General features: G+C 36.0%; 2 protein-coding genes across 2 annotated transcripts in view; both read right to left on the bottom strand.

Moving 5' to 3' along the window:
• Positions 1-20,935, bottom strand: part of LOC137393601 (exonuclease 3'-5' domain-containing protein 2-like) — a 58,797-nt gene extending 37,862 nt beyond the window's left edge. Inside the window, exons 1-3 of the mRNA XM_068080230.1 lie at positions 20,864-20,935; positions 20,284-20,486; positions 17,472-17,629 (exon numbers count right to left, since the gene is read on the bottom strand). Coding sequence (XP_067936331.1) covers positions 17,472-17,629; positions 20,284-20,486; positions 20,864-20,924 — 422 coding nt within the window. The 5' untranslated portion in view covers positions 20,925-20,935. The remainder of the gene's footprint in view (positions 1-17,471; positions 17,630-20,283; positions 20,487-20,863) is intronic.
• Positions 7,260-16,440, bottom strand: LOC137392941 (exonuclease 3'-5' domain-containing protein 2-like). The gene is made up of 8 exons (XM_068079304.1): positions 16,346-16,440; positions 16,143-16,254; positions 13,124-13,297; positions 11,734-11,926; positions 11,478-11,652; positions 11,030-11,218; positions 10,061-10,192; positions 7,260-8,864 (listed from the first exon to the last, which is right to left on the bottom strand). Exons 1-8 carry the CDS (start codon positions 16,438-16,440, stop codon positions 8,648-8,650), a joined length of 1,287 nt encoding a protein of 428 aa, XP_067935405.1. The 3' UTR covers positions 7,260-8,647.
• Positions 20,936-21,488: the final 553 nt, after the last annotated feature.

Here is a 21,488-nt window from a genome sequence, read left to right as displayed (position 1 = left end):
ACTTTGTTTCTTTTGGAGTTTGCAAGTTATTTAGAGAATTGTTATTTTCTAATTAATTTGCTAAAAAAATCACGAAATTCACTATATTGTAACAATTTTGTATTTACAGGTTGATAGAAACTTATTGTTGAGTGCCATGCCTCGACCATCTGGTGAGTCATGAAAGTAATTTACTCTTTGCTTTTTTATGCTGCTTACTAAACTAACTATTGTGGTACACAATCATCAAACTTCATTATGTCACTGATTCAATTTGAGCTCAATGATTTCTACATCAGAATTTTAATATTTGATATCCTTCATGATACTGTCTGCTGATCATTATGCTAAATGTATTAAATCATTTTGTGTAGATAATCGCTTGTGTTTTTGTAGGGCATTTATTATATGTGCATTTTCCTTCTCCCTACTAACTTTGCTTAATTTTCTGATCATTTTGTGATTCAGGGTTAGTCATACAACACGTTGCCCATGAAGATACCACAAGAATTAGAAGAGCTGTTGCAAGAAATGACACACTTGATATCAAGCGTTATTTACATGAGCAACGACACGAAGGAATGTATATTCCTGGATGTCCGATTGTGGGTGATGGCACCTCGAAAATTTGTTTTGTTAGACAAGCTACATCATTTTCACAGCATCAACAAAATGACAGAGATGCAAATTCAGGTGTAGCCACATCAAGTCATTTTATTGGACTCGCTGATATAAGCAATTCAATATTCTCGATGAAATATAATGGAGTAGAACTGACCTTTGCTATCATGGATAGCAGCAAGATAGACTGCCCAAGCCGAGGTGTGAGGCGTGTAGCGATCAACTCTGTGAATAGCTTTTCACTGGTTAATGATGAAACTGGGCAAATACTTGTTGAAGTAGATCGCACAGGGGATAATCTACTGGCAACCAATGCTTCACTTGATGGCGATCTTGTATTGTTAAACGAAAGCAATGCAGCGGAGCCATGAAGTTCAATTTCAGTGCAACGTATTCATAACAGCTCTGAAATCATCTCCTTTATATTAGAGATGGTTCCTCCTGAAAACAGGACTGACTTTTGCACTAAAGTCGATGAAATGGGCTGGAACTCGTTGTCTTGGTTGTGTTATATGGATGATGAAGAACGCGTGACATCTATGATGAACAAATTGTCATTGGAACAGCAATTGGATGTTGCTCAGACGAGAACTTCAGATAGCAGAGGTTGGACTCTGCTGCACTGTGCAGCAGCTGGTGGAAATTCATCCAAAACTGTCAAAACTCTAATGGATAAGTTCCCGAAAGACGAAAAATGGCATTATTTATTATGTCAGGCAGCTGATGGGAAGACAGCATTGCACATCGCTGTAGCCGAAGGGGATGTTAAAACGGTTATCATTTTGCTAGATGAGGCAGCTGATGACTGTACTAATCTTCTTGATGCCAGGGATAACGATAATTGTTACCCTGCGAACTACACAACAGAGTCATCTTTGCTTCAGCAACTACTTATAACTGTCCGAACGGTAAACAGCTCAAGCCTGCATGAACTGGCTAAAAAGGGTGACAGACATTTGGTAGGTTTGCGATTAGATAATTTGTGTAATACGACGCCCGAGGCTGAAATTAACAAGAAGGACGAGCAAGGGATGACAGCACTGCATGTTGCTGTAAAAACGATAAGCATCGAGGTCTTGGAAGTTTTCTTTCAGTCGCTGTCCCATGAGGAGTTAATGAGATGCATTCTAAAACCAACACCAGATGGAGATACCGCACTACATCTTGCTGCTCAATCAAACTGTCCGATGGTCCTGTGGATGCTCCTCAATGAAATCAAACGGGAAGAAAGAGAGGAGTTTCTTTATAAAACAAATGATAAAGCAGAATCTGTTTATTGCATTGGAGGACAACAAAATTTTATTGATGACCTACTGAAGTGTAAGTATAATATACACTAGGATGCAGTTAGTCACACTAAACACATGGAAGCTATAGAGAATCAGCGTAAAGTTTCACAAAATTTTTTGCTCTTTTTCAGAGCGTATTTAAGGAGTTAGGCTATATCTTATCTGTTTCTACAGTTGCAGTAAGATATCAGATTTTTGACAGTTATTAGTGCCTGCCTAATATTTGTCTAGAATAGTGTCTAGAATATTTGTCTAGAAGAATTTCATAGTGGGTATCATCAGGTTTGCCTCTTGTTTCTTCATTTTGCATTAAAGTTAATCTTTGAATTCCAACTACACTAGTAGACCATCTAGTATATTAGTATTGCAAGCTTCTTGCAATGTTTGACGAACCAGGCTGCATTTTATTTTCTATTTAAACGTAAACATGTACGATTGTTTTTAAGTTCACAAATAATTGGCTATTAAAAAAGTTTCTCCTTTAACACGTTGGTCAGTCCTGCAAAATCTAAAGTAAATGCTTCAGCCTAGGTACAATTTTGCTGTCATCAGCTAGTCAACAACTGGAGGCGTAGTAAAGCTGTCATTGATAGTGTATGTCAAAGTGTGACATGCACTATTAATGTTTTGTGGAATCTGTTGTTCTACATAAAACATTTATAGCGGAACAGATTTTTGTAAAGTGGTCCTGCCAGTAGGCGAGAGCAGTCTTACATAGCAGAAATAACAGTCATAAAAATTAGCTTATCGTCGATGTTAGATACCAGACTGAGTAGATGGACTTGATTTGGCATGAAACTCACATTTTATATAGGTAGATTTAAATTACGTTTTCAGAGTTGGCTTGAACTTAAGGCACAAAGAGCTTATGATAATTATTCTAGAACACTTCAGGCTAGCCTGTCTTGACAAACTGTTGTTTTTACGGAGTTGTCCCCCGGCAAGCGCGGCGAGCGAAACAACAACTTGTCACAAGACGCACTGCACCTGATGCATCAGCTGCACTGAAAGGGAGTTGTTCTCTTCTGTCTATGCTGCTTGGCTGCGACGTTATGTCGGTCGCTCCATTGGTAATCATAACGGATTTCGCGCAAAAATTTATGTAGAAAATTATAAGATTAAAACGTTTAACCAAAGGCTAGTCATTGCTGTAAAATTTAGTAGAACTTAAGAATAAAATAAATTACAAATAAAATCAATAAGAACAAATAATACTGACTGATACAAAAATAGAAATAAAACTGACTGAGCGCACAAATAATGACATGTTTAGTTGTTGCTGTTGCCTAAGTTTCTAAGTTCTACTAAAGTTTACCGCAGAGACTGGTCTCTGGTTAAACGTTCTTATCTTAATTTTTCTACAAAAATTTTTGCGCGAAATGTGTTATGATTACCAATGGAGCGACCGACATAGCATAACCACATAGATGGAAAAGAACAACTACCTTTCAGTGCAGCTGACGCATCAGGTGCAGTGCGTCTTGTGACAAGCTGCTGTTTTGCTAGCCGCACTTGCTGGGGGACAACTCCGCAAAAACAACAGTTTGTCAAGACAGGCTAACCTCAGGCCTATTTGTACTTGTTTATACGTTCATTCTTCAAATGAAGCGTATTTGATGTTGCAAACTGCTCACTATATAATCACATGGGAAATTTCACTTGCCAGATAAATCACTGTTGTATTGCTTGTAGTTGATCATTGGATTTCGGAGAATGATTTCCACAAGTTCTTCTATAGTTTTGCGTTCTCACTCTTGAACATAGAGCTTTCTCCGGCAACCATTAGGAACAAGTACGGTTTGATTGAAACAAGAACTCCGTTAGCGTTAGGCTATAAACGATGTATTAACTATGACGCTGCTACATGTCTACTGTACGAAAAATATGCACACGCAGATCAGTTAATTCGCACTGCACTGGATAAGGATCCCGATGGCATTCAGGCTCTCTGTAACAAAGGTGCACATCTGCTGAAAACAGGTGACCATCGAGATGAGCTAGAAGAAATAGCAACAAGGGTCTTGAAATCGTATTCTAATCGAAGTGGAAAAGCACGGTTTTACGCCAAAGTAGACTATGCCTATTGGTTAGCTAGGACAGATCGCTCAGAGAAGGCTAGAGATAAAAGCTGTCAGATATTTGAAGAATGTACAGAGGAAGCACAATCGTTCACTAAGGATGACGACCTTGTGGCTTACTGCTGTTACTTTCACACTAAAATATTAGTGGGAATACTCAAGGAAAAAACCTCTCTTCGCAAACAAGATTTCTTCACAGAAATTCTTAAAAAAACCTTTCTTAACTTCCTCACATTATCTAAAGCCTGCACAAATAAATATCGTGGAGACCTTTTCTTGTTGATCGCAGAAGTGCGAACATCGATTGTGTGGAAACGTACTGACACTGCTCTGGAACGTGAACTTGTCCAACTCATGGAAGCATGTAAAGATGACCTTGGCTGTAATGAGTATTCACTTGAAACATGCATAGGTGAAGCTGAGAAGTGCCAGCATAGATACCGCTGTGACAGAAAATTCAGAATGAGGATCGGAAAGCTTAGCCTTGAGATTGCGTATGAGACTGAAGACCTACGGGATAAAACACAGTGGTTTACGAAAGCGCTTGATCTCAGTCGAGAATGTAGTGAGAGTCCAGATTGGTATTTCATGTGCTCATCCAACATTTCGCAGGCTCTTCTGAATTTATGGGCAATTGACTTGTACAACCGCGAAAAACCAGCTGTGGAAAAACAGTACCGGGCTCGCACAGGTATGTGATCGCAATATGAATGGCTGTGGTTTATGGCATTGTGAAAATGTCTCTACATGCAGACTTTCAAGCAAGTTCCTTTCTTGCGATATGGGTAACCTTTGAGATATGAGCATACAAGACAGTTCTCGATAGCCAAGTATACGACAGGCCGCTTTCAAGAACAGCATCGGTCAGTCTTTCTCCTCGAATCAGTTTGAAAATTTTTTCCAAAAGGTTGGCTAAGAGTTATAGTGAACACGAGGCAAAAAGCGCCAAACCGGAAGCATATATAATAAAAAATAGGACAACAAAAATGAAGTAAGTTTAGGAAAATATTAAAACATAGGTTCAAGTGTGTTCAGTAAGCTAAATTCAATTAAGTTACATTTAAATTTCGTGTTACATAGCGTCACAAGTTTCGTGCGCCGAACGCGCTGCTGTCAAGTCTCTCAGGCTGCCAATATCCACAATGGCTGTCTCGAAAGAGACAGGTGACTGCCTTCAGACACGAGTAAATTGACATACAAGCTCATTCCCAAGGCGCATTAAGCTTGTATGTCAAGCAGGGATCGCTAAACATATTATGGAAATATTTACTTTTCCATATCCATTTCCATAAACATAAATATTTCCATAATTTTATGGAAATGGATATGGAAATTTTATTTTAGAAATATGGAAATGTTATGGAAATAATATGGAAATGAATTATGGAAATGTTATGGAAATGGAAATAATATGGAAATGAATTATGGAAATGTTATGGAAATGGAGATAATATGGAAATAAATTATGGAAAGGTTATGGAAATGGAAATAATATGGAAATAAATTATGGAAATGTTATGGAAATGGAAAAAATATAGAAATAAATTATGGAAATGTTATGGAAATGGAAAAATATATGGAAATGAATTATGGAAATGTTATGGAAATAGAAATAATATGGAAATGAATTATGGAAATGGAAATAATACGGAAATTATGGAATGGAAATTATGGAAATGAATTATGGAAATTTTATGGAAATGGAAATAATATAGAAATGAATTATGGAAATTGTAACATACACGTAATCCAAGATATAAACAGAGGGGAGTTATATTGTATAGACTAGGCTACATGTATAGACAATGGTAGTACACAAACCCAGCTAACATTCGTGATATTACAAAAACTATTAAAGGGGTCTGGAAGAAATTAACTCAAATTGTCTCGGGACTTGGCTACTTGTACAGACAATGGTACCACACACCCAGCTAACGTCAGTGGTATTACAGAAACTATTAAGGGAGTCTGAAAGAAACTATCTCAAATCGTCTCTGGCTTAGTTATAGGCAATGGTAGCATACAGCTTTGATGTTGCCTGGACCCTAAATAAAGTATATTAGCAAGCAAATATCATATTCATATTATGTATAAATTAATCAGATGTTCGGGAAGATTGGACGATTGCACACACACACGCTCATTTGATACGCAAGCGCGCACACATACGTACACACCAGGGATCGCTAAACATATTATGGAAATGTTTACTTTTCCATATCCATTTTCATAAACATAAATATTTCCATAATTTTATGGAAATGGATATGGAAATTTTATTTTAGAAATATGGAAATGTTATGGAAATGGAAATAATATAGAAATGAATTATTGAAATGTTATGGAAATGGAAAAAATATGGAAATAAATTATGGAAATGTTATGGAAATAATATGGAAATGAATTATGGAAATGGAAATAATATAGAAATAAATTATGGAAATGTTATGGAAATGGAAATAATATGGAAATAAATTATGGAAATGTTATGGAAATGGAAAAAACTATGGAAATGTTATGGAAATAATATGGAAATGAATTATGGAAATAATATGGAAATAAATTATGGAAATGTTATAGAAATGGAAATAATATGGAAATGAATTATGGAAATGTTATGGAAATGGAAATTGGGACAAACACGTAATCCCTGATGTCAAGGTATGACAGTATAGGATATAATTCTTCCAACAATACATTTTAGGTTTAAAAAATATACCTATATATCATCTTAAATTTGTCAGATTTATATTCGAGTGTATGATATATATAGAGGAATTATTTATATTTGCAATCGGTTTTATCTATGAACATGTATATATATATAATATATATATTATATATATAATATATATATGTAAATCTCCATCTGTCAAGTGTGTATCCAGCTATAACAATTGAAATCTAGCAACGAACAATCCGCATTGCACTGAATTGAAACTCGTAACCGCCAGTTCTAGAGGCAGCGAGTTAACCCATTAAGCCACACGGTCTACTTGCGATACAATGAATTAATCGTGCACATAGTCATTATATCAAATAAGCATAACGATGCTGTGTGACACGTAACGTCACTAGAGATGGCGTCACGAATCACGGCTTTGACGGCTCTTATTATAGCAAGTTTAACAATATACCAGCTTCAAGTTACCCAAATTAGCCAATGTCAACCGCATTACCTGCCATTGTTTATAAGCTGATTTTTATTACAACACCTGGCATTCATTAGTATACACATATTTTAATACTAATAATTATTGTTCTATGAACAGGTACACGTCCACGGTATCCATTTGAAGTTCTGAGATTCCTCGTGGATGAGTACTACAATTATGCAACTATAAGAAACTGTTCACGCATAGGGTATCTTACAGAAGCTAAAAAGCATCTTGAACTAATTGTTGAGCGTGGTACAAAAGGCTGGGTAACACATGGAGTCAAACTGGCAAGGGTAAATCATTTACTGGCTGAACGTCCTGCAACGATCATCTCAACCTTTGAAAAGTCTCTCCAAGAGCTGAAGATGGACTCAGAGGCGAATCCTACTCGTGATTACATGATTGCACATGAAAAGTTTGGTCGATACTACGAAGTCACAAAAGATTTTTCTCATGCGCTGTTCTACTATGATGAGGCAATACAGCTTGCTGAAAGGATCCATCAACAGGCACATATTGCGAAGCATGGCAAAAATACGATCAGGACATATAACAATGATTATTTCTGCCAATACTACCGTCGCAGGTACTAACTCAATGATGCTGTAATGTCATTGTATCTGTACAAATTTTTTCGATTTACACATGAGAAGGAGGCTTAAGAAGTTTAATGTTGTTTTATATTATTGACAGTATATTTGTTAACAGTTTCCTCCTTGTATTGTAGTATTGACTTGACTGCCGGCAAGTAGCCTTTTTATAAGTGAGGGAGTCTTTCCTACTCATATTAAGGATACATTTTATCTTCTATTTATATCATTATATTCTATATAGCTGAATTTTTGTTACTATAATTTGTATGACTTGTTTATTGTTGTAGTCATTTAGAACTATTTCTACTTTTAATTGATTTATTAATAAAAATGATTTGATGCTCTCACTAATAATTCTGAACGAAACTATCATTGACAGGCTAATATATGCTGATAAAAGATTCTTGTCAGCTTATAAAACTTTACCTACGCTCAGAAACTGTTATCCTAAAACTCAAAAAACCTAATCAAACTACTAGCGGAATAACAATACTCTAAGATATGTAAGAGCTTCCATCAATCAGAAATGTAGTAGTATTACTTTCATAACATGTGAAATCATTGCAATGTAAACAAATATGCCAAAACATTTAAGTTAAGTTGAGCTTGTCCCTAAAACCTGCAATACTCAGATTCAAGTTCGATTATAATGAACTACTGTTGGTAATTCACAAAAGTGTCAATTACAAAATTTTATAAGAAAGTGCCTTGTTTTGTATAACATTATTAAAACCTGCATCTGGAATGTGTTAAGACCTTGTTGTCAGTCCTGTCAAACCAACTTTAGTCGGTTACCAATGCACAACAATATTTTCATAAAACAGACTGTACTCTAAAAATGATCATCACAGCCACAGGAATGTCAAGTCATTTGAAGCAAGGAATACACTAGCTTTAAGTTACGCAAACTAGCCAATGGCTATAGAAGTCTAAGAGGAGTCGGTGTCAGAGCCATCCATCTCTCTGTCTGTTTTAACCCAGAGATAGTCTAGATGATTGTAGTCAACATGCCAGTACTCTCCTAAGTGTTTGGGTGACATTACCTCTAGAAATCTCACTCTCCACAATCTCTGGAACTCTTGCACACTCGAGTTGTCCATAAAATACTGCACCACGATCCTCCCATGATCTTGAGGAGTGGAATCACTGTAGTGCAACAATTCCAGTTAATTTTACATTATTTCAACTTCATGGCACAAGAACGAATAGAGACTAGAAAAGCACTTTCACAAACATGAGACTACCTTCTATTAGGTAAACAAAGCCAATCAGTTCTGTTTAATACAGTGCAGCAGAGGCGATGGCTCCAGAGAGGTATCCGTGCAAAGAACCATTTCGGATGTGATTTGGCAATTATGTAAGAGAATTGAGAGAGTTGAATGAAAACGGATCCATAAGAAAACACAACTAGATCAAAACAGATCTTTTGGTTTTCTGATTAATCTATTATATGCAGAAGTAATCAAAAAACCAAAATCTTTTCATATTCATTACATATTTATATAAAATATAAACAAACTGGCCAGGGGCTAATTATTTTGGTTCTGAAATAATATGAATATCCTATAAAAGATATGAAAATATAGACAAAGAATTTTTGGAGACGAATTAACACAATATTTTTTGCGCAAAATATTTAATCAAGTACTTACAACGCATTAATTTTTGAAAGGTTCTGCCAATTAATAAAACGCTATTAATTTTTTGCATCTGCTGTTTAGTTGGGACGCTACAACTTCAACTATGTGTCGGCCCAAAGACGTTAGATCGCAGTGTAGAAGAAGATCTGTATGTCGCAGCTCTTGAGATCCCTTTAAATAAGGTGGACAAGGGAGTGAAAAGGTATTGCTCGTATGTTTAACTAGTCAGGCCTAAGTTATGGTAACGAAACAGGCTTTCAACAATTACCCTCTGGACTCAGCTAATACAGGCGTAGACTGGTGTAATATCAGCAATTGTACATTTGAACAACAATTTTGAAAACGGCAAAATAAAATATTATTTTGTTCGCACGAAAAAATAACAAATTGTGAGATTCTTTACCTCTCAAATTTTTCATACAAAATCTTCTCCACAGCAAGGGATTGTCATTTTTAGATGATCATAATCTACACGCCAGAGTTCATGGAGGTTTTCTGGCTTCATTTTGTCAATGAACCTCTGTCTCCAGAGCTTCTCAAAATGCTGGAGTTGCCCTCTCTGACCCATATACTGTACAACTAAATATCCGTGAGAGGGAACATCACTCGCTATCACTCTAAAAGCATATGGTTCCTAAAGTCAAAGATGTCCGAATGAATAGGCCTAAAAAAAGAACCAAAGTAAGTCTTTCATCTGCTCACCGCTCATCGAGAGATGACGCTGACTCTATGTGCTCACGAGTAATATCATCCGTCTTGTAAAACTCTCTCAATATGCTTCTGCACTCCTCAACTCTTTTGGCTGGAACTTTATCCATATATCCATTCAGAGTTCTAAAATAAGCTGAGCCCACTGGACAAATTGCATTACACGATACGGAGTGACACCATGTAAGCCTGAATGAAGGACTCTGCATAAAAAATCTGTTATGATTAACAGAACAACAACAGATGCATTTGTGCGCATGAACCAATGTGACTGACAGGTCAGATTCTAGAAAGACCCATAGCAATATGTTAGTGTTGACACGAGACATCACCACGCAGGCTCCTTGAAATGCCGATCATCAACCAGCCATGTTCCAGGTAAGTACATGTATGTGCTCTTTACAAACAAAATCAAGTAAACATTTGACGAGAAACTACTCTCGGTTACAGTGTGCAGTAAGAAACGGTTTGTTGAGAGGCTAGTTAGTGCAGTCATGATATAGTAGTGATTGGCCATCCCTTCCGTTACCTACCCGGTATATTTATATAATGCGTACATTCATACTAATGAACATAGCCACATTATGCTATTCAGTCCCATCGACATGTAATTCCAAATTCTAACCCGTGTTCACCATACCTTTCAATTCACAGACTGCTCTCAAAGCATACAGTTTACAACAAGTTCACATAACATCAGGTTTAAACACGTCCACATAATATCCACTTTAAAGCATGCCCACATGGTATCCAGTTCACAACAGGTCCACATGGTATACAGAGTACAACACCTCTGCATGGCATCGAGTATATAACACGCCCACATGATATCCAATTACAAGGCAACTCTTAATTAAAGCATACAGTTTATGATGCCCTCAAGGTTTCCAGTTCATGCAACTTTTGCTTCACTGGGCCATCTGAACAGTCTCAACCACTGTGAATTTAATTGAGGGCACTTACCTCGCCGCACTTTTAACTTTCTTCAATTCTTGATTGACAGTTACTGCTCCAGTCGTATAGGGAGCATTACAGAGATCGGCAAAGTGCATCTTATACCGCTGATCTGAGATACCAGACTTTTGATGGCATAAAGCGCACAGGAGCACCACATCGTGAGAAGAATGCGACTTTAGAATTTCAGGGAAATGTCTACAGAATGAGAAAGAGCATAGAGAAATTATATTACATGAATAGAGTGCATGGACAGTCGGTAGTTATCACTCTTACCCGCTGCAGTTGGACTAAGCCTGTAGCAGCGCTCGACACCAAAATAAACACAACTTAAGACACTAAGGTAGTACAAAGTTTACTATGTGAGAATACCGCAAATTCATCTTAGAAACTGCTTTCAGGAAACTTGAAATCCACTTATTTATTTTATGAGAATTTATTAAAATAATACACTTACTTCCTATACTCTCTAGGCACAATATTCTTTCTGAGAAAAGATTCATCAGCTCCGCATACAACGCAGATGTTTTCCTTACGAGATCGGTAGTAGTCTCTCTCAGTGGTCGGCCTTCCTCTTGGCTCAAACCTTAGCCTGATGACCAGCTCCTCTGCTCCTTCCTCAGACACTTTATCTAGACATTACAACACACTACAGATTGCTGGCTGATGTATTGCGCAGCAGTTAGCATTTCGAAGCAATTACAATAGGTTACCTGCGAGCTCCTTGTCACAATACCACTGCGCCTTCCTCACGTCACAAACGCAAAGCACCTGACCATCTGGAGCTTGCATCACACAATTACTGTACATAGCCTTAGAGCGGAGAGCGTTAGAAGAGATGCACTTGGATGGAGCCCGAATGGAAGGTGTTGATACAACTGATATGGCTGCAGTGCCAGGTGTAGGCTGAAGTGAACCAACAAAATCCTATTAGCCAATCAACTTATTTACATTTTTTTTCAGCCAATCAACTTAATTACATTTCCTTACAGCCAATCAACTCATTTACATTTTCTTTCAGTCAACCAACTCATCTAAATTTCCTTTCAGCCAATCAACTCATTTAGATCTCCTTACAGCCAATCAACTCATTTACATTTTCTTTCAGTCAACCAACTCATCTAAGTTTCCTTTCAGCCAATCAACTCATTTAGATCTCCTTTCAGCCAATCAACGCATTTACATTTCCTTTCAGCCAATCAATCCATATTTTACATTTCCTTTCAACCAATCAACTAATTTACATTTCCTTTCAGCCAATAGACTTAATTAGATTTCCTTTCAGCCAATCAACTCATTTACATTTCCTTTCAGCCAATCAACTCATTTACAGTTCCTTTCAGCCAATCAACTCATTTAGATTTTCTTTCAGCCAATCAACTCATTTACACTTCCTTTCAGCCAATCAACTCATTTAGATTTAACACCAGACCAACTCTGTTGTGCTGCTATACATACAGTTTCACGTATTTAACAATTGACCATTGAATACACGTGTTATATATATATGGCTTGATAAGATGTGTTGAGTAGCTAGCCAATTTCAAGATAGACAAACCACTCTGCTGCTTTCTTCCTGAACAGCTAAACCGCCGTAAACACACCGGTATTATTCTAGTTCAGCTGACAGCATCAAGGAAATGACTAAGCAGATAAAGTAAAAGAAGCTGATATCAAGACAACTACCAATGTGAATCTGAACCATAAAAATACCATACATAAAAGTAAATATTACATCTGCTATGTAATACAATCGACAATATATTTTATTCAAAAGAAAAACTAGCTACAAAATGCAGCGCAAAGTCATATTCTCTTTTCGCATACCTTGTCATCAGTTAACATGGAAGACTATTCATTATTCACAATATTTCTGTATGTTTGAATTATCAGCTTTATATATTTTAATACAAGTTGAATTATTATGAATCAGGTAACGTAATTATATAAAAATATAAAACATGCTCAGAAATGTAACAAAATTTAACTCGACTATTTGACTGCAAGATGTTGTAAATAAAATAAAATATTGATAAGTAATTTAATGACTATTTATCCTGCAGACATCTGTAAGCACTGAATGACCAAATGAAGAATACTCACGCTGCCGGCCTTGTAGCGAAGGTCTACGATGCCATGGCACATGGGCAGGGCTCGTGTCTGTATTGCGAAAATTGCTTTGGCCTCATTTTCCCACATGAGAGATGTAAGCTTCAATGCCACGAGACACATGAATATGGCGAGTCCCGATTGAGAGTCTTTGGCTGCATAGCAACTCTACAAGGTCAAGGAGGATGCGGCCTGGTGTGAATTCATATGACTTTTGCTAGTGCATATACATACAACTAACAACACCAAAACTGAAGAGTATTAAGGTGTGGCGCGAAAACGTCAAAATTGAGACAAGTCTAGTCTTGCTCAGTTTTTCTTTACAATTTAAGACAGTGAAAGATGTTTTACGCATGTATATATATATACTATACCAGAGAAAAGTATTTTAAACACTCTACGTCAAACATTTACTTGATTATATTGGCTAACTGTTGCTGGTTTTTTGTTTTGATTTAAGATTGTTGTATGGCCTAATTTGAACAAAAATTTGTTTGAAATAAAATTATTGCCAATCTATATATTTCTCAAAGTTTGTCTGTGTGTTTGTCAAGCTATAGCTATTAAAATCTTGGAATAAAGAATCCTTATCACAGATGATTAGATCTCGGACTACTCAATCACCAGTCCAATTCCTTACCAATTAAGCCACACGAGCTTGATGGACTTATTGAGCAATATAAGTCGTTATATGAATGCAAATACACTACAGCTCTCCGTTACGACGCAACATCAAGGAGAGCAGTAGCTAGTGTAATTTTATGCATACTCAATCATGAGAGAGCAAGTAGTTAGCTCTTATTAGTAAGCTTACTCAAATTATCCATTGACAATGTACCAGGCTAATAGCAAGTGGCAGGATACTCTCATTACCTCTCATTGTTTATAAGCTGATTATTAATACCGGGCAACGCCGGATAGCACAGCTAATATATATATATATATATATATATATATATATATATATATATATATATATATATATATATATATATATATATATATATATATACTCATGCTACAGACAGTACTGTCTCGGCTAATGAAGCCTCATCAGTGCAACTCAGTGCAGGCAAGGGACACAAATCCCATTACTAATGAGAGTTGACTTTCTGCCATGAAACAAGTGAGCTGCCTCACAGACTTGAAGAAAGTCAATGTGCTGACACCAAAAAGCTCAAATCACAATGGTGATGAGCTATGCACAAAAGCTAATAGTGCTGCACCTCTCACTGAAAGCTCAACCGAACCAAAGGGAGCATATACTTTTATGGGTTTTATGGTATATATTTATATTGTATATATGTATATATATTGTATATATGTGTATATATTGTATATATATATATATATACCATAAAACCTCTAATTGAACGACAAGGCGCTCTACTTTTCAACCCTTCCTCTCTAGTAGTGGTCAATTGGAAGTGGCGTTCAAATAGAGGCTGGCGTTATATTTCTCAAATGGCTCCTCAGAATTTTGGGAAGATAAATTTAGTTCTGTTTCGGACGAAACAAATATCACCTATATTTTGCCCTCTTCTTCCGGTAGAGCAATGTTAAAACTTCTGGATGCAATAAATCTGCTAATTTACCTTTAACTTGTCAAAGATTTCTAAATAAAATATGCATTGGGAAGCCGAAGGATATCTCTACCAGTTATTATCTATTGCTTGCAAGTGATCTATGATCTATATTATAGCCTGTGCCTTGCTTCGCGATTTGTTGGCGCTTTCAATTTTTTGTTCCGATCTAAATTTAAAGGCATATTTTTATTTTATATTTATATTTACCAATGTTGAATAAAATCTCATTGCACTCATTAATATGTTTGCTGCAGTTTGCAGCCAACGTTAGCTTTTTATATGCTATAGAAGAGGTGCTACGAGCGTCAATCCATTGTAAGCTGTGTTAAAATAACTGCAAGAATGCTATTAAATAATATGATACAAATCTGCGAATTTATAAGTTATATAACGATAATCGATCAAATGCTACAAACATATATACTCATGAACACGTGACATAAATGAACCATACTTATATTACATGCAGAAACAAAAGTTAACATTTTTAAAACAAAGATATTTGCATCGATTGATCGAATAGCTGCGTTCTGACTGTTGCTTTCGATGGCATGTGTTTCTTCTGGTTGTCCAATGCCTTTTACAATGTCTTCTAAACTCAACTTTTCCTTTGCACTACTGAACTAGTCGATATTAGCGTCCAAACAAGTTTTTTGGCAGAGCAATACTTTTACCCATTGTATTTAGCACAAATGCAACGCGTAAAAGTTTTGCTCGCTAAACACAACCTTCACCCTAAAACTAGTCATTCATCTACCATCGTAAATGTAAACCGCTTTTTATATACATGTACTTCGAAGTATCAAGATGGCGTTAAACAAGGAACTACTATTAGCCTGTGGCAGTTATTGATTATTTCTATGGTATTGTTTTTTAAAGTTTTGGCAAAAGATATCCTAAAAGTTTTGGAATTGGACAACGAGAGAATTAACTGTTATTAATGTAAACGATGAATTATTAATACGATTTTGTGGACACTATTCTACTGATCAATTGATATAATGGGCTCATAGATCAAATAATGTCAACGGCGGTCTAATGGAGGTGGCGTTCAAATAGAGGTAGCGTTAATTAGAGGTTTTACGGTATATATATATACCTGTATATATAAAATAGATATATATATATATATATATATACATATATATAATAGATACATGTATATTAGGAGGTGAACGCAATCACTGCAAATTTAAACTAGTGGTGCATTTGACTATTACCTTAAGATCAAACTGTTGGAAAATCAATTTCTCAAAACGAGTGATGTGCTGATCACTAGAGATTTCTAACACTTATAAATTAGCTACCAGAGAAGGCCATTATAAAAACTAATAGCGCATCTTGCAATTGCACTAAAAGTGTACCAAGGAATTCATAACACAGAGTGAATGAACTACAGTAAATATCATTCTGTTTATGAGAGTCACCATGCTGTGTGGTAGCTGTTCTTGCTCCCAATCTCCGCATCTTAGCTGATTGGATTTGTTCAGTGAGATTCCAGCAACCTCTTGAGCTAGGCTTTGAAGGCCACCTTTGTTCCTACATGACACAGTTGTGGAATAGCTATTCTCAAACAGGAGCTAACAAATAGGAACTATAACAATAATGACAAATAGCATATTCCACTCACCAGGATTTTTTATACCTGCCAGCCACATATCGGAGGTCGACACAGCCAAACATAGACATCAGATAATCTGTAAAAAGCTTATCTCTGTCATCCATAACTCCCACACCTACTTTGAGAATTCTAAAAACAAACCAGCATAATATCTGTTAAAAATCTGCTTATATGTATCAGAAAGACAAGAATACAAAATATGTTTGTTCATACACAGGAATTCCTACCAGCTAGTTGCTCCTAATATGCATGCAAAGGGTGGATAACTTCTAAAGCTGACAAAATATATTATTTTTTAGAGTGGCAATGCGCTATCGGGTGTCATGAAAGTTGCATCTATGATATAGAACAATTATATAAAAATACATTGATGACAACAATACAAATCTATGACACATCTTGAATCGAGGCTATTCAGCAAGCCTGCTCAAGCTTGGAATTTGCAGAAGACATTTGAATTGTCTAATATGACCTGGTAACACAGCCATGTAATTGTAATCAGTAGATGTAGTCAGTACGATGTGGTCAGTACGATGTAGTCGGTGCAAATTAATCAGTACGATGTGGCCAGTGCAATGTAGTCAGTACGATGTAGTCGGTGCAATGTAGTCAGTACGATGTAGTCAGTGCAATGTAGTCAGGACGATTTAGTAGGTACAATATAATCAGTACAATGTAGCCAGTACGATGTAGTGATTGTAATGTAGTCAGTACGATGTAGTCAGTGCAAATTAGTCAGTACGATGTGGCCAGTGCAATGTAGTCAGTACGATGTAGTCGGTGCAATGTAGTCAGTACGATCTAGTCAGTGCAATGTAGTCAGGACGATTTAGTAGGTACAATATAATCAGTACAATGTAGCCAGTACAATGTAGTCAGTGCAATGTAGTCAGTACGTTGTAGTCAGTATGATGTAGTCAGTACGATGTAGTCAATCAATATAGTCAGTACGATGTAGTCAGTATGATGTAGTGAGTACGATGTAGTCAATCAATATAGTCAGTACGATGTAGTCAGTGCAATGTACTAAAATTAAAATCAGTGTGGGTGATTCAAACTAGCGTAGAGAAATAGAGGTAAACACAGTAGACACTATCCTAACTTACATGTACATGGATAGAGATTAATGTCTTACGTTTTATCTTCGATGAGAGCAATTAAAGAACCAGGAATGTGTAGAGTAAATAAGTGCAACCTAACCAGGGCTGTGCAATGCAACGTGGACAACTGTAGCATTGACACAGGTTTTCTCTTTTTTCCTTTTGTGACCCACTCACAATCCATTCCAATCACCTGGTAAAAGTTGTGTGAAATGTACTCACTATGTGAAAAAATGGAACAGTGCTTATTTCCCTAGTAGTTTTTTATGAGTTAATTAAAAGATAAATTATTAAAAGATACCTTATATCTAAACATGAATCTAGTCACGCTGTTAGTAACAGATATTCGTTTCCAGGATTTTCAAAAATATTTGCATGACAACCAAAGCAAGCGCTCCAGTCTATCTAAGCTATGTTCTCACAAAGGTTTGACAACCGATATTCAGAGCAGATAAGAATTCCTGTACACTGATAATAATAATAATACACTGATAAGCTAAAGGAATGAACATAAACACTTCAAAGGGTTAATGTTAACATTGCTAGAATGAACACCAGCAGCTTTATCATTTAACATTTATTCTGAAACATTGACATTCAATACCAGGTGTAGCATGTGAATATTCGTTCAATAACTTTTTCTCATTCTTTTCAGACCAGTTTATGATAGAGGGGAATTACCTCCTCTTACCCTTTGTCAATACAAATGCACTATAAACTATACTCATGCTTATCAAAATATTAGTTATATACTATCACATTGAATTCACAAATTTTATCATGATGATTTGACAAAAAATAAGGAAGAAAATTTTTAGAAATGTAGAACAGTATCTAAAAGGAAATGATGACAGAACAGCGTTACCGCGTCACATGAAATTATCTACGCCGTGTTAGCACGGCTGATAGATGTAACAGAACAATCATTGTCGATGTAAGAAACTAAATTCATAAATAAGATGATGAAGTTGATATTAAGTTTATCATTGATTATCATAATGGTGAGATTATTACTGGCAAGGCAGCAAGATGGTTGCCATAGCCTTTTAGTCCTCAGCAATAAATTAATTTGGAGCATGCAAAAATACCATTTTACCATGTCAATGACTTCATATTAAATAAAGACTAATTGCGCCGATGGCATAAATAAGGTACAAGAAAGGGAGTTTTGCAGAATGATACACAAATATGATTCTAAAAATATGACAGAAATATTTAAAGGTTGACTTGCAACAAAATTCACATTACAGTTATTTGGTATCAAAAGATTCACCATGTCTTACTCTGCTGCGTTGTAGGTGCCAAATATGTAGAAATGTGATTACAAGCTCTTAAAAGCTCAAAAACGAACAGTTAATCGCAGCCATCACAAAAACGCCAGAGATTGGAATCCCTTTCCCAAACGGCTTAAATGGGACGTAGCTGAACAAGACGGCTTGTTTACACTTTCATGCAACCTCAATCGTCGAAATATTTTCACAAATATACTTCATGCATTCAATAAAACCATGTCTATTGTCATTATGCGTCTATTTCATCATCATTGTAATGCTGTCATTTTGAGCACTGATATCTCAAAACCCACTGTAAAAATTCGTTTAATTTTGTAACCTTAGCTCGAAGGAGTTTATATCATCCGCTGATAAACATGACGAGGCTGTTGGTCACCTGTGATAGACGAAAAATGCTGCAGAAATTATTCGCACTGTTTGACAGGAAGTATGGGCCACATGATCAGATTACGACTAGACGATTAGACCAAGTCGAAACAAAACCGTAAAGTAGCGAGCATCTATATTTGATACGGACTTTCCGGTAGAACCCAAAGTGTTTGTCATAAACTAGTGCTACGAGAAGTTTTATATTAAGCCTTTTAATGGCCTTTCAATCCACGTGATAACATCAAATGTCAAAACAATAACCAAATTGTTTGAGTACATCAGAGAAATAAATTGATTCCAATCTACGGCAGTCTCGTGTGGCTGTGATTAACTGTTCGTTTTTGAGCTTTTAAGGAAATGTAATCACATTTCCACATATTTTTCACTTACAACACAGCAGAGTAAGACATGGTGAATTTTCTGATACCAAATAACTGTAATATGAATTTGGTTGCAAGTCAACCTTTAAAATGAATGCATGAACATTTTATATATTCAATAGGTATTCATGCCACTTTTTATTTGTTTAACTCAAGCCAATAACTTGGTGTATTCAGCTTAAACCCTTTGTACAAACTTTCAGTGACGATCTTTAGTTTAAACAGCAGTTTTAAATCAGAATAAGAACAAATGTCAGTATGAGGCACTTGTTGCAAACACTAAGCAGAATGCCTTGAAAAAAGCTCTGCAGTAGCTTCTCATGCTGCTATATTGAAGCGCAAATGAACCAGGTGGCAGCGTGCATTTCAGCATAAAGCTTGTTTTAGACCAGCAATGGAACCTTATACCCAATTGTGCCTAAACCGATGGCATGATTATTTGTACTGTCATACTATAATACATGAAGGAGGTATGTACCAAAACAAACATTGTGATCAAAATGGTGTGTTTGACTGTAATATTGGAAATCTATGCTTTAAAGGTAAGCTTAAAAACTCAGCAAAAGTTAGCCGATGTAATGCTTTAAATTTGATGAACTATGTGAAAGTGTTTATTCTTAAAATAGAAGAAAAGGATGGGCATAAATGCATCAACAGATCCGAGTAAAAATTCTTGACAATGTAATTTGATTAACAACTCCCATTATAGGCGAGGTATGGCAAAATATATAAATTCCTATTGCGTTAAAAAACCGGGTCTCCAATAAGGAAAAGGGGTGAAACCGAGGCTAAAATATTTTTATCACCTTGAGAGTGGCGAGATCCTCACATATCAGTGTGTAAGCTCGGTCCCAGTCGCATTCTGACTCAACAAGAATAACTTCTGCTTGCTCGATGCATTCCTTGCAGAGAGATTTTACTTTATCATAAATATTACTTTGAATATTTTGTACGGCTGGTTTGCCTTGTTTTCGTTTTGTTCTTTGAAACAAATAATAGATTAATAAGCCTACAAGAAAGCATCAACAGTTAAATAGTAACAAATAGTAACAATAGAAGCTCTCAATATTATGTACAGCATACACAGTGCAGCTAACTGCAGTAATTTTAAAGAACACCATCGACGTGAGATATTGTGGTTGATGCTTCATCCAACAATCTTACAGTATTTGATGAACTAAAGTATGAAGATAAATGCATATATTGAGTCTTACATACATGCGGAACAACTTGTATCAAGCAACAAAAGAAACTGATTTTATCTATCAACTCTTCATAAATACACGTAGTTTTGAAATAGCTAAAATTTAACAGCAGCCATTAGTACCATTGCTGACTCATGTGTTCATGTTTCAGAACAAGCCCAGGTACAATTGATAAATATACCTCCAGCAGCCAAGAGTGTTGCAGTCGCAAAGCTTTTCTGCAGAAGGCTGTTTCCAGTCATGCCTGGCTTCCGATTCTAGTCAAGAAAACAACAAGAAACAGAAATGAGGAATATTTCATCTCCAGCAAATACAATGTTCATGTCTCACCTTTATTCCTGTCTTCAGAATGAAATACTTAAATTGTAGCAATTTGCTGACAAACAGAAGACAATCAAGATGATGACTAACGAGCGAAATTACGACACAAGAACTCAGAAAATACTTTAGACGGCTCATTTATGTGAAAGAACGTTTAATTTATAAACATACATCTTGGTTGATTCGTTAATCTAACAGTTTTAGCAAAAAATATCATTGTGAAATATCACAACGGATGCATATATACTATCATATAATGATCTGTCTTAAAAACAACAGGGTGTAAATTTAATGTTTTCTACCACATAGAATACACCCCAAACACTATTGTACAATTTTTATTTACAATACGCATCTTTGCCTTAGAATATAGAACAAACAGTTATTGTTAGATTTGGCATCGGTCCAATATCATAATTGCTGTTATCATATGCTCTTGCCTTGCATGTGTATTCCAGATATTGGTATAACAAAAAATTATGCTA

The sequence above is a fragment of the Watersipora subatra genome, chromosome 4 (assembly GCF_963576615.1).
Source record: "Watersipora subatra chromosome 4, tzWatSuba1.1, whole genome shotgun sequence".
Classification (NCBI taxonomy): domain Eukaryota; kingdom Metazoa; phylum Bryozoa; class Gymnolaemata; order Cheilostomatida; family Watersiporidae; genus Watersipora; species Watersipora subatra.
The sequence above is the reverse complement of the archived record's forward strand: the minus strand, read 5'-3'. Positions and strand labels throughout refer to the sequence as shown.

What these genes read in the sequence shown, in the direction of transcription:
- LOC137392941 (XM_068079304.1), bottom strand. Translation starts at nt 16,440, where the DNA reads ATGGATGACAGAGATAAGCTTTTTACAGATTATCTGATGTCTATGTTT. An exon ending in AACAGCTACCACACAGCATG is followed by an intron (nt 13,298 to 16,142) that starts GTGACTCTCATA and finishes TTGACCTTGTAG; the next exon opens with AGTTGCTATGCAGCCAAAGA. An exon ending in TTCGCTACAAGGCCGGCAGC is followed by an intron (nt 11,927 to 13,123) that starts GTGAGTATTCTT and finishes GGTTCACTTCAG; the next exon opens with CCTACACCTGGCACTGCAGC.